The sequence below is a fragment of the Benincasa hispida genome, chromosome 11 (assembly GCF_009727055.1).
Source record: "Benincasa hispida cultivar B227 chromosome 11, ASM972705v1, whole genome shotgun sequence".
In the NCBI taxonomy this organism is placed as follows: domain Eukaryota; kingdom Viridiplantae; phylum Streptophyta; class Magnoliopsida; order Cucurbitales; family Cucurbitaceae; genus Benincasa; species Benincasa hispida.
In genome coordinates, this window is record NC_052359.1 from 3510386 (window position 1) to 3524900 (window position 14515).

Here is a 14515-nt window from a genome sequence, read left to right on the forward strand (position 1 = left end):
CCCTCCCTCCTTTTCTTCTAGTCCTGTGGATCATAACTCCACTCGACCTCTTGCTCGAAATAAAAAATGGCCATCCAATCAGTCACCTACTTCCTCAAATCACCCTCAATGCCAAATTTGTAACAAATCGGTCACACTGCCTTATCTTGCTACAACATTGGCAATCCTAAATATCAAACCATCCATCCTTCTCAAGCCCACTTCGCTCAGACCATTCCAGCCATCAATCCACCCCTATCTTATGTCACCTCCTCCCCTGTTACCAAAACCAACCATCCTGATGAAGGCTGGTACATGGACTCTGTTGCTACATACCATATGACCTTTGACCTCTCAAACATCCAACAGCATGCTCCATACTATGGTGGTGAACAAGTTGTGATAGAAAATGGTAAGTCTCTACCCATCTCTCACACTGGCTCCTCTAAATTCCTATCTCCCGTTTCTAACACGATTGTGCACCTTCACTCGGTCCTTTACACTCCCTCTATCTTTCATAATCTTATTAGCATTGACCGTTTATGTTATGATAATCATGCTTATGTTGAATTTTTCCATAACTTCTTTATTATGAAGGATCTTCGAACCCAGACTCCACTCCTTCGAGGCACACTTGATCGCGGTCTCTACAAACTATCTCTTCCTACAACTGCCTCAAGTTCATCGACTCCTCTCATCCATCCTACTGCTCTTGTCTCAAGTCTCACAGACATCTCCCCGTAGCATCGTTGCTTGGGGCATCCATCAATTCTAGTCGTTAAATCTATCTTATCTAGATGTAGATTGAAGTACAAAAATAATAATATTCCTCCCCTTTGCACACATTGTCAAATGGGATTACCCTTTTCCATATCTGTCTCCCGTCTAAACTCCCCTTTTTAAATTGTTTATGCTGATGTATGGGGTCCTTCCCCTATCAATTTAATGAATGGAGATAAATATTTTATTCTCTTTATTGATGTTTTTTTGCATACTAAAAGTAAAATCTAAAGTCCTCTTCTTTTTCACTAAGTTCCATGCCATGATCTCTACACAATTTTCTACCTCTATCAAAGCCATTCAAACCGATGGAGGTAGTGAATTCCGAGCCCTTTCACCATTTCTAGACAAACATGGCATTCTTCATCATCTGTCCTATCCTTACACTCCCCAACGAAATGAAACTATCGAAAGAAAGAACAGACACGTTGTCGATGTTGGTCTATCCATGCTTTCTTATTCCTCTATTTCACATAACTTTTGGAATTTCGCTTTTCACACGGCTACCTATCTTATAAACAGAACACCTACTCCCATCCTTGAAAATAGGTCCCCCCTATGAAGTCCTCTATGGTAAACTCCCGGACTATCATCTCCTCAAAGTCTTTGGATGTGCCTATTTCGCTTTCCTTCGTCCATTTAATGACAATAAGCTTCAATTCAGATCTCATGAATGCATCTTCTTGGGCTACACTTCCTTCTACAAAGGATACCTCTGCCTCCATTTCATCTCCATTTGAATCTATGCCTCTACACATGTCATATTCAATGAGTTGTCTTCCCCTTTGCCACTACTATAGGATTTTATGTCCTAAAACTCGTAGTTTGTAAATTGATAAACATGTTCTATTTTGTTTTTCGATAAAATTGTTATTGAAATTGTAATCTTGAATCCAATAAACTAAGGTCCTGAGGCTATTTAATGTAGACTTGAACTTTGTGTGATGACATAAAATATAGATCAAGTTCGAGTATATAGCCTAAAATGGTCTATAGTATAAGGATAAGGTTGGGCGCTTGTTCTGGGGACACAATGGATGCGGCCCATTTTGTAGTTAGTACAAACGATGTGATCCTAAATCGTTTATATAGAGATATGTGAATGGGGGCATCCTATGCAATGAGTTTGTACAAGACTGGACCACGACTTAGTCACTTTTGCTTTATAACACCGTTTACTGTATAAAACTGACTAATTTAAATTTGATGACCTAGGTAACTCGATCTCAATCCTGTGCTAACTATGAACTCCTGTTTATTCGAGATTATCCTTAGATCTGCATGGGTGAGAGCAGCCCAACAGCGCTGACTCAATAAGCCTTCCATTTCAGGGGTAAGACTAGGTAAATAGCTAGGGACATAGGGTGCAAGACGGACTTCACTCCTACCCGTCTCTAGTGGTAGTAGATAGTTGTTCCCTTAAGTGTTGACTTCGAAATAAGAACAAGGGGCCCCACCCTCTCACTAGGTTGAGAGGAACTGAATTTGATGGTTGGACCATAAATCAATTATTTTTTAGATGTTCAGTGAGACTGAAGGAACAAGAAGTGTTCTCCAGGGTAAAACGGTATTTTGACCCAGCCAAGACCACGAACAACCTGTGAAAGATTGACTTACTGGTTATAGTTATATCAGATGGACATAAATATATCTACAGTGAGGGAAGTGCAACTACGGGACTTTGTGGAATGACCCGTTTGTTAATAAATGTTGATTAATTAGGTTAAAGAGTTTTACCGGTTAATCTCAGATTGTTGGAGCCCATGATCTGTAGGTCCATTAGGTCCCCCTGCTAGCTCATATGAATTAAACTTAGAACAGTATGTTGGATTAATTTGAATTGTTCGAATTAGGAAAAGGGATTAAAACCAACAAGTATATGTGATATCGCTATTAGTTTTTTGTATGGCACACTATATTCAAATGTGATTTGAATTTTGAAAATATGAGTGCAGATTCATGTTCGAGAGGTCAAAATTAGTCAAGAGGGTCAAAACCGTAAAAAAAGTCAAAGAGTTGACTTTTTCACTAGGAAAAGTCAAAGTTTGACTTTGACCAAATTGAAAAAAGACCATTTTGCCCTTGATTAGAGTTAGTGGACTATGTGTAAACATTATAGAATGACACATAGCCCAATTTGGTTTAGTACTTTGTGCGGTGTTGATCTTTAGTGAGTTTTTATATGCATTAGATGCATGTAATAGTTTTATAAAAAGAAGTATTCTTTTGAAATAAACTTCTTTTTTTTCCTCTTTTAGCAAGCTAATTTTACTATAATTTTTGGTTTCAAATTCTCACCAAAAATTCCCTTTTTCTCACATTAACCTTGAACTTCCCTTTATTCTCTTTTCATTCCTTCATTCACCGGGTCCCACAACTCAATTCTGAGTCCAGAGAACAGAGGGTAAACTCAAGTGGTGGTCCGGAAGAGTTCGGGTCGAGATTCAGCGAGAAAAAGCGTTTTTCGGAAGCTACAAAGATAGTATTCTATCACTTTTAGTTTACTATTTTTTATACTTTTGCATGCTTAAATTTTCTTTTAATTAAAAGCAATTAGAGTTTAATTAGATCCTTATTCCACTGCGTATGTCTCGTGTTCCATCAACTACTACTTCAACATCCAACCCTTCACATCCATCCCCTGCCCCTGCCATCTCCTTCCCAATCACCATCACTCCTCCCTCTACCACCTCTCTCGGCCCTCCTACTGCACTCCTCCTCCATCACACAAATCCCTTTCAATCCTTCAATCCTCCCTTCCTCCTCCCCCCATCCTTCACCGATCAACCAACAACACACCCTTGATCTTAACTCCCCTGCCTCTGCCTCTCACTCATCTAGCTCTCCTATTTCCTCCCACAATCACTCCCCCCTCACCATCCCTTATCCTGCTTCTCCACTTTCTACCTAAACTAACTCTAACTCCTCCCCTCCCCCTCTCCCCCCCCCCCCCCCACACACACATACACACACAACCAATGCTCATTCAATGATCAATGCTCATCCAATGATCACACGCTCCAAAATGGGAATTTTCAAACCAAAAGCCTGGTTATCTGTTGCCACTGATCTGGACACGGTAGAATCGAGCTCCTATAAGGAAGCTCTCTTACACCCTAAATGGCATTGTGCCTTGCTTGATGAGTATGAGGCACTCATTCAAAACCAAACATGGTCCATAATTCCTTTACCCCAAAATCGTAAAGTTATTGGCAGCAAATGGGTGTTTCGACTCAAACATAATCAGTCAGATGAAATTGATCATTTTAAGGCCCAACTAGTCGCTCAAGGTTTCAGCCAAGATTATGGTATTAACTACTTTGAAACGTTCAGCCCAGTTGTCAAGCCTACTACAATCCGAATTGTTCTATCCATCGCACTATCAAACAATTGGGCCATTAGATAGCTTGATGTCCACAATGCATTCCTCAATGGCGACCTTTCTGAAGAAGTGTACATCAAGCAACTGCTGGGCTTCATAAACCAACAATATCCAAATCATGTGCTACTCCTTCATAAGGCACTCTATGGCCTTAAACAAAGCCCTCGTGCGTGGTTCTCAAAGTTAAGCACCTGTCTAATGCAATAGAGCTTCTACAACTCCAAGTCTGATACATCTATGTTCATTTTTCGAAATGTCAACCCTTTAATCATTTTTCTCATTTATGTTGATGATATCATTGTCACCGGAAACAACTCCTATCTCACACAACACTTCATCAGCTATTTACATAATCAGTTTGTGCTTAAAGACCTTGGTGACCTATCTTTTTTTCTTGGTATTCAGATAGCCCGTTCCTCCACTCTGCTACACCTATCTCAAACTAAATATATTTAAAACCTATTGAATCGTGCCAACCTCTCTGACTGTAAGCCTATTCACTCCCCTATGGCCTTCGGCAATACCTTGTCTCTCACTGACGGCCTTCCCCTGGAAAATCCTTATGAGTACCAAAGTTTAATAGGTGCCCTACAATATTGCACACTCACCCGACCTGATATCAGCTTCAGCGTCAACAAGCTATGTCAATTTATGCACGCCCCCACCTTCTCACATCTCCAAGTGGCAAAACGGCTCCTTCAGTATCTCAAAGGTACTGCCCACCATAGACTTCTATTGTCCAAATCCCCTGCTTTGGCGTTAACTTGCTACTCTGATGCTGATTGGGCCAGCTGCCCGGATGATCGACGGAGTACAAGTGATTTCTATGTGTTCTTAGGTTCCAGCTTAATCTCATGGTGCTCTTCCAAGCAAAAAGTTGTATCAAGGTCTAGCGCCGAATCGGAATATCGAGGACTCTCCAATGTCGTTGTCGAATTAATCGGTACTGTCTGAAATTGGTATTGGTCCCCTCTCCACTTCTTTACTGTTGTGTGACAATTTGAGTGCCACCTACATGGCTACTAGCCCTATGCTTCATAGTCGTACCAAGCATCTCGAAATTGATCTCCATTTCCTTAGAGAGAAAGTGGCTAACAAATAGATTTTAGTAAGGTTCATTCCCTCTGACGACCAACTGGCCGATATTATGACCAAGGCATTACCCAGTCCTCGGTTCCTCAGCCTCAAAACCAAGCTCATAGTCGCGACAGCTCCTTATTCGCTTGCAGAGGATGATAAATGGTTATTGATTTTTCATTATATTTCCTCTGCTTTCAATGGTTTTCAATTTTAGTTACTGAAATTATTTTTCGTTTTTCTTTTCTCTCTCCTGCCTGTTAATGCTTCTCCGAACAAATGGCACTCCATTAATAAATAAATATTTGTTCTGGGGCTCTCGGTTGTGTGCCGAGCCTTTTCGTCTCTTTCCCTATTTTCTCTGCATTTTTTCTTCTCTTTCATTCCTTTGTCCATTATTATTACTTTCTTAAAGGGTATCGTTTTACGTATTTTATTGAATAATCAACATAATCATAATATCTTTATAAGATGGATGGAAAGACTAAATACACATCAAGAATATAATAAAGAAAAATACCAATTTGGTGAATTCTGACTCATAAATATAGAAACCATAATCTACGTTAACAAAGGGATGTGGTGATTTCATCATCAAAATACAGAGTCGGATACTATGTAAAGTACTTTATTAATACATTCTTAATAAATTAAGTTATGTCTAATCCTCGGATAGCACAGGCCAGTTATGTCTAAGATTGATCATTTACCATCTTCCTTTGTTACTTGAGTCGAATTCGCAGAAATGAGGCCATGTCCTTTTAAATGCAGCAATAGATGGTTATCTCACAAGTCTTTTAAGCTGGAAGTTCATGAAAAATGATAAAATATATTTAGTAAAATAAAGCTGCAGACATTGTTAAACACATAAACATGTGCATTACATTGAAGCTCGATCTTCAAAATATTACTTCTTTAAAAGCTAAAAAATGGAGACAATTATATATGCAAACCTGACTTGTATGTCTCAAACCTGCTTTCATTTTATATTTCAATTACTTATTGCACACACAAGCGGATGAAAGTACGAGAATAATACACAAATTTTCAATTTCCACCTCCCTAATTAAAGGATAATATTTGCCAAATAAACTAAACCTAACACCATGATTTGATTTTCATGGTTGGCTCTTTCCAAATACGTTATTCAACCATCTATAGACACCTGACACACAAATACAATAATGTGGTCAAATGAAATTTATATATCAAAATGAATAACAAAAATAAATGATAAACATCTATTACTTTTTTTAAAAAAAAAAAAAAAAAAAATCTACTTGTTTTTTAAGCTTTACAAAATCAACTTCTAATTTAACATCATCATCATATTTGTCAAAAAAAAAAAAACATCATCATCTAATTTGCATGATTTGATTTGTAAAAATGTTTTCATAATTGACATGTATTACTCTTTTATCTGCTGTTTGGATTCAAGAAAAATTCTAAATGATTTTAAATCATGCAATTTGAAATCCAATAAATAATTTTGAATTAATTTCTTTTTTGGAACGAAAAAGATTTGAAATAAATATATTTAAAATTATGTATTTAGTTGGTGATTGAAAAAGAAAAGAAATTGGTGAATTTAATAATAGGGGCTTTTAGCTATAATGGTGTTAATTGAAAACTAAAATATGACAAGGTTAAAATAGTAATTTATTTCTAAATCTCGAGAAATTCTGCAAAATCCGACTATTCTAGTCAAGAAAGTTTTTTTTTAAAGAAAAATGAAGATTTTAAATCACCTTATATTTTAAAATCATTCTATTTTTTGCCGTAATAAATATATTTCAGTTAAAATCTGTTATGACTTGAAATCCTTTGAAATTTCAAATAGACCATTAATGTTGGAGGTTCAAATTCCCAATTATTGTTTTTTCGTTAAATGATTATCAATTATAAGGAAGATTCTTCCCCCTCCAATCTTAGGAAGATATGTTGGGTTTAAACTATTTATAAAAATGAGGTTTTTTTTTGTATTTTTTAATTTTATGTGGAAAAGATTTCTATAAGTTTTTTTTCCCTTATTTATAAATTCACTCTCCAATCTACACCTTTTAAAAAAAAGGACTCGTTGTAAAATAGACAAAATAAGTTAATAATATTAGGTCCATAGTCCAAAACTTTTAATTCTGTAAAAATAACAAAAAAAAAAAAAAAAAAAAAACAAGCCTATCCCATGATTTAAAACAAGAAATGTAAAAAAATGTATGGATACATTTGATACACTTGATATACACTTAATACACTTACATTTGATATATTCGATACCCCTTGATACACTTGATACCCCTTTATACACACTTGGTACACATAATACCCCTTGATACACTTTAATTTTTAATATCTCGGTTGATTGATGTTTGATAGTGAGATGATGTACTTCAATTTTATAATGTTTGTTGATTAACACTTGATGACTATTGGTGTACTTGGATTTTTAATATGTTAATAATTGATGTATTCACAAGGATGATATTAGCTAGTTAGGCAATCGTCTTAATGATATACTTACTAATACACACTAATATTCCTACCCTTTCCCTTTTTCATCCAACATTCATAGCTTTTACTCCTCTGCTTCCAACACCTTCCAAATATGGCCTACCATAGATTCCTTCCTCGATCCTGCCTCATTGAAAGAAAGGAATTTACACTTTGACTAAACAAGAGATCCAGAGGATACAACATGCTATTAACTAACTAAGGTGGGGCCTTACAAGACTTTTTCCTTGATTCTTCTTCCAGATTCCCTTAATGGCTAAAAACACCTTTAAAACCCTCATTGCCACACCAAAAACCTGGAAAAAGGTTCGAGGACCATTGCCTTTGGGTTCAAAAGACGACAAATAGACATGGATACATTGCTGAAATCTACCGTGTGGACGATAGGGGAAGAAGATGTTGCATTCTTGTGCCTAAAGGAGTAGATAAAAAGGGATGGTCCTCTTTTCATTCCCTTCTCAGCTTCCATGAGGAGAAATAAAGAAGAAGAACATTCTATCAAGGCCAGTCTAGTAGATCTAGTAGATCTAGCAGTTACTCCTCATCTGAAGAGGACAGTCCAAGAAGATCATACGCCAATGATTACTCACAAACAAGTGCTTTGGACACTTCATCAGTCTATTCCAAATCAAAAAGTCCACCAAAAAGCAACAAAAAATTTCATGAGGATGAAACTGAAGAAGACTGACTGGGAACATGCACTTATTGTCCACAGGAGCTTTTTTAATGATGATTGGTCAAAGATTATTGCTCGCCGCAGAGATCAGATGGGTTCAATCTGGTCTTATAGACCTTTCCATGCTGATAAAGCCATTTTCTTCCTCAATGACAAGGATCATGTTAGAATCTTTTGCAAAAACCAGGGTTGGGTCACTGTCAATAAGTTCTATGTTAAATTTGAGAAATGGTCTTGCTCTCGGCATTCTTCTACCACTGTTGTGCCAAGCTATGGAGGTTGGACTAAATTCAGAAATGTGCCTCTACATGTATGGAACCAAAATACTTTCACACAAATAAGAGATGCTTGAGGAGGGTTCACTGAGGTCTCAAAAGACACTTGGAGAAACATCGATGTCATGGAAGCAAGTATCAATATCAAAAGGAACTCTTTTGGTTTTATCCCTGCTTTCATTAGCATTACAGATGACAATGGAAACCGTTTCACAATGCAAACAGCCACAATAGCAATAAAGAAGTGGTTAATTAGGCATAATCCAAGCATTCGCGGATGCTTCACCAAAAAAGCAATGGCAGAATACAACGACACCAGGTCGGAACAATTAAACAGTGTCAAGCTAAGAATAGTTCAAATCCAACCAACCTCAAATCGGTGGTTTGCTCAGCTTCCAAGGAGCTTCCAAACAGTGATGGGGACAACAATGATATAAATATTGCTGATGAGGTGAAGGAAAGAGAGAAAACTACCAAAGAGGACAAAGGGAAAAAGATTTGTAATGATGATGGTGATTTAGCTTGTCAAGTCGGGCTTCACGTCATGAGAAAGTTAACTTTTCCCTCTCCACGTAACAAAACCTATTACTATAATCCTTCATTTGCTCTAGCTAGGTTCATTCAGATTTCCAGCCCACCAAGCCCAAAGAAAAAGACGGAGAAAAAGAAAGAAAGAAAAGTATATCGGATAATAAGCCCAATGCTGGATCAGATTGGAAGCTCATCAAAGCAACTAGAGGCCTTGAAAAGAGTGGAGATAAAACATAATGAAAGCAATTGGGCATGAAATTAGAATCTTGAACTTTATGTTGATCTGGGCTACACCTCTCCTTACTCTGATACACAAGTGTCAAGCTCGGATAGAAATCTTCCTGAAATGAAGACGCCTCCTTCAACTCAATCAGACATTGGCAAAGACAACTTGGATGTTATCATGAAGGACGAAGAAGAGGAAAACATGAAAGCTCAGGGGACTTCTTTCACAAATGACCGAATCGACTGGTTGAGGACTAACAACCTACGAGTGATATCAGCTGATGCTATAGCTGGTCCTAATGAGTTTCAATTGGAAAACTTCGATGACTTCATTGTAGGCCAAAAGGCCAAGGGGATTTCTGGTTCTCTATGAAAATCATTGCTTGGAATGTAAGAGGATTATGCTCTCCCGCTAAAAGAGCCTTAATAAAAAGCATTATTTCCAGCTATTGTCCTGATTTTGTCATTCTCACTTAAACCAAACTTTCAAATATTAACAAAGATATAATCAAATCACTTCAAGCTCTATTAGCATCAATTGGATTTGCCTAAATGGCAATGGTCGATCTAAAGGGAGTATTCTATTGTGGAATGACTTAAAGCACAAGATTGTAGAATATATCCAAGGAAACTTCTCCATCTCAGCCAAATTCGGAAGGAAATCACAAACAGAGATCTCCATGAGCAACGGAAGTGGATCGTTCCAAATTTCATTCGAATGAACACAAATAATTACAGTCTTAAACGGAAACTAACAGATTATGCATCAATAGAAATTACAACATGCTACACGAAGATTCAAGGGATAGAGTATGCGTACCTTTGAAGAACCATTCTTCAAGTATCCCTCGATCAGTCTCCAATGCGTCCAACAATGCCCTCTAGTGCAACGAGCAGAATACCAACAATACGAACATGAACACAACGATTGTCTGAGTGCTCCTTGAACCCAATCGAGTCCAACTCGATTCACGAACTGAGTAAGAACACCACCACAAGTGTTACCTTGGTATTCTCAGTGTAAGAATCTAGGAGTTGTGGGCTCTGTATGATCTTGGATTGAGGAAGAGATGAGGTATGCGATCGAGTAGACGATCGAGTAAGTGGGAGAAATGAACATTGTCTATCGCATAGACGATGTACTCGATCATTTAGTAAATGGAAGCCTATCGCATAGACTTTGCTACTCGATCTTGTAGCAACGATCAACTGAGTAACTATCATATAGTCAACTCTAAGCAATCGTGTATACTCTATCAACGCTATTGCTTAGTAAAACTCCTTTTACTTGATAAATTTTTCCGTGAGTTTTTTCCGAGTGAATCAACCTCCTAATTTTGGAAAACAATTTTCTTTTTATCTCACGGTTACCATAAAACTTCCAATAACCTCCCACTCAAATCGATTATTAGAGAAAAAAAATTCATTATCATATAACTCACATATTATAAATAAATATTATAGCCAACTTATCATATTATATTTATAACCTATAGTTTTAATATTTCATCATATGAAACATATAAACCATAATTATTTTTCTATTTTATAGTACTTAATATAAATCATATTTATATTAAATCCTTCAATTAATGTATCTAATACATCACACCAATTATATCACATACAATTGAATTTCCTCTGGTTAATTTGAACACTTCAAATTAACCCAAAATCTGATTCTCAACTTGAACCCATTGAGCTACCAAGGGGATCTCATGGACCTGTAGCTTGAAGCTCCAATGGTACATGAACAATTGACTAAACTCTTTAGTCACGGGATCCACCATTCGTTAACTGTCGGGCACTCCACTAAAGACCGATGCTGCACTCTTCTCATTACATATATATTTCTATGTCCATATAACCAATCAACAGTACAATAACCCTTTCGCTCGCAAGTACAACTGGGCCAATTTACCATTTTGCCCCTATAGTTATATCTAACTCCTTAAGTACCACTGATTCATCTAATGAACAATAAGTCATAGTCCTACTATGACTGAGTCCTCTCTTTCAAGGTAGGCTTGTTGAGTTGGCAATCGAGCCACTCTCACCCATACTAATCAAAGGACCACTCTCATAAGCAGGAGTTCCCAAAACATTCAGAATTAAGGTCATATCACCTATGGTCATTTTAGTGAAATGTAAGTCTCAATTATCAACGACGTCATATAAAGAGACTAATTATCTCGTGGTCCGATCTTATACAAACTCTTTGTATAGGACACCCCCGCTCGCATGTCTCCACTTGAATGGTCAGAACCAAACCATTTGTAGCACTTTACAACACTTGTAAATATCTACAAAACGGGTTGTATCCATAGTGTCACCAGGATAAGGTATTCCTCCTTTATACTTATACTACAAAGGTACACGAGGACGTTACTGTTATGATCCGTCAGAAAACAGAGTGTTTGTTTCTATGAACGCTACCTTCCTGGAGGAGGATCATATTAGGGAGCACAGTCCACGTAGGAAGATCGTGTTACATGAGCTTTCCAACGAATCTACTGAAACTTCAACAAGGCCTACTTCATCAACAAGAGTTGTTGATGATAGTTCATCTAATAGGTTGGTTCCACCTCAAGAGTTGAGGGAACCTCGACGCAGTGGGACGGTTGCAAGCCCACCTATTCGCTATCTGGGTTTTACGGAAATCTTGGTTATAGTAGTCGATGGCGACGTTGAGGATTCATTATCTTATCAGAAGGCAATGGAGGATGTTGACCGAGATGAATGGGTCAAAGCCATGGATCTCGAGATGGAGTCGATGTACTTCAACTCAATGTGGGATCTTGAAGATCAGCTTGGTGGGGTAAGACCTATAGGTTGCAAATGGATCTATAAGAGGAAAAGGGGTGCCGATGGAAAAGTGCAAACCTTCAAGGCTCAACTTGTGGCAAAGGGTTAACCCAGGTAGAGGGAGTCGACTATGAGGAGACTTTCTCTCCTGTTACCATGTTGAAGTCGATCCGCATCCTTCTGTCTATTGGTGCTTATTATATGTCATGTGATGATTTGAGCAAAAATGGACGTCAAGACTTCCTTTCTGAATGGCAGTCTTGAGAAGACCATTATTATGGTGCAGCCCGAGGGATTCACAACCCAAGGTCAAGAGCAAAAAGTTTGCAAACTGAATCAGTCCATTTATGGGTTGAAACATGCATCTCGATCTTGGAATATTCGGTTTGATACTGCAATCAAATCGTACGACTTTGACCAAAACATTGATGAACCTTGTGTCTGCAAGAAAATAATCGAGCGTTCAGTAGTTTTCCTAGTGTTGTATGTAGACGATATCCTACTCATTGGAGTGATGTAGGACTACTAACTCAGTTAAGACTGGCTAGCAACCCAATTCCAAATGAAATATTTGGGAGAGGCTCAGTTTGTTCTAGGTATATAGATTTTTTCGAAATCATAGGAACAAAGTTCTAGCGCTATCTCAGACATCGTACATTTGAAAGATGTTGCTCAAGTGCTCGATGCAAAACTCCAAAAAAGGCCTACTGCTATTCAGTTATGGAGTTACTTTGTCTAAGAAAATGTCTCTAAGACACCTCAAGAGGTTGAGGAGATGAGACAGGTCCATATGCATCTGTCATTGGCAGTTTGATGTATGTGATTGCTCTGTACTAGACCAGACATTTGCTATACTATGGGAAAGTCAGTAGGTATCAGTCTAACCCAGGCAGGGTCATTGACCACAGTTAAGAAAATCCTCAAGTATCTTCGAAGAACGAGGGACTACATCCTCGTGTATGAACTAGGGATTGATCCTTACTGGATACATTGAATTCTGACTTTCACACGATAGAACTCTAAGAAGTCCACTTCAAAAGTCAAATTTTTACTCTTAATGGAGGAGCAGTAGTGTGGCGAAACACTAAGTAGGGATGCATTACCGACTCCACGATGAAGGCCAAGTATATAGCGGCTTGTGAAGTTGCTAAGGAGGCCATTTGGCTCAGGAAGTTCCTGAAGATCTGGAATTTGTTCCAGACATGTCTAGGCCCATCACCCTCTATTGTGACAATAGTGGTGTTGTGACGAACTCCAAGGAGCCTAGGAGTCATAGGCGCAGCAAACATATAGAGTGGAAGTATTATCTCATCTACGAGATAGTGCATCGAGGGGATGTGATAGTCGCGAAGATCGCTTCGGAGCACAACATTGCTGACCCATTAACGAAGGCTCTCATGGCTATAGTTTTTTAAGGTCATCTTCAGAGCATGGGTCTACGGGACCGCCTGCGGCTAGACTAGGGTAAGTGTGAGATATTTTTGTACTGAGCCTTAGTGCCCTAGTTTATTGTTTTGTACTAGCTTCTTTTACACCCCACTCGCTTTAGAACAAGTGGGAGATTGTTGGGGATGATGCCCTAAACTCTCATGTCCTGTAGTTTGTAAACACGGTTTTGAACAAACACTTATGATGTATAATGTATGATATTTTCTTTACTGTCTATGAACATTGGATATTTTATTTGCTTTACCACAAACCAATAAACTAATATCCCTGGTTGTCATTTATAACTTAAGCATGTATATGAAGACATACAGGTGGATCATGTCTTAAGAGATAACCAAAATGGTCTGTAGTATATGAATATAGGAGGGAAACCTTATCCTAGTAACGCTACAGATGTGGCCCGCTTTGTAGAATAGTTACAAGTGTTGTGACTTCCTACAGATGGTTTGATCCTGATCATTCATGTGGAGACATGTGAGCGGGGGCGTCCTATACAAATAAGTTTGTATAAGACCGAACCACGAAGTGTTATAGTCTCGTTATAATAATGCCATTCATGACAAAGACTTCACTTCACTAGGATGACCATAGGTAACATGACCTCAATCCTAAGTGAGTTGGGAACTCCTGCCTTTGAGGGCAATCCTTTGATTTGCATGGGTGTGAGTGGCCAGATCAACGACTCAAACCTACAACTTTAAGGATTCGTCTGATTTGGGAGTTGGGAACTCAGTTACACAAGATGGAATTCACTCCTTCCCCGAAGCAGGGGTAAGTAGATAGATTGCTCCCTTAACAGCTGATTTCGAAGCTCGAACGATGTGGTGC

The 14515-nt window shown here is 38.1% G+C and overlaps 2 protein-coding genes across 2 annotated transcripts; both read left to right on the forward strand.

Moving 5' to 3' along the window:
- The first annotated feature begins 3784 nt into the window (after nucleotides 1–3784).
- On the forward strand, nucleotides 3785–4165 carry LOC120090167 (uncharacterized mitochondrial protein AtMg00820-like). The gene has a single exon (XM_039047690.1). The coding sequence runs from the start codon at nucleotides 3785–3787 to the stop codon at nucleotides 4163–4165; it is 381 nt and encodes a 126-aa protein (XP_038903618.1).
- Nucleotides 4166–4648: 483 nt separating this feature from the next.
- On the forward strand, nucleotides 4649–5095 carry LOC120090171 (uncharacterized mitochondrial protein AtMg00810-like). The gene has a single exon (XM_039047696.1). It carries the CDS (start codon nucleotides 4649–4651, stop codon nucleotides 5093–5095), a length of 447 nt encoding a protein of 148 aa, XP_038903624.1.
- The last annotated feature ends 9420 nt before the right edge of the window (nucleotides 5096–14515 follow it).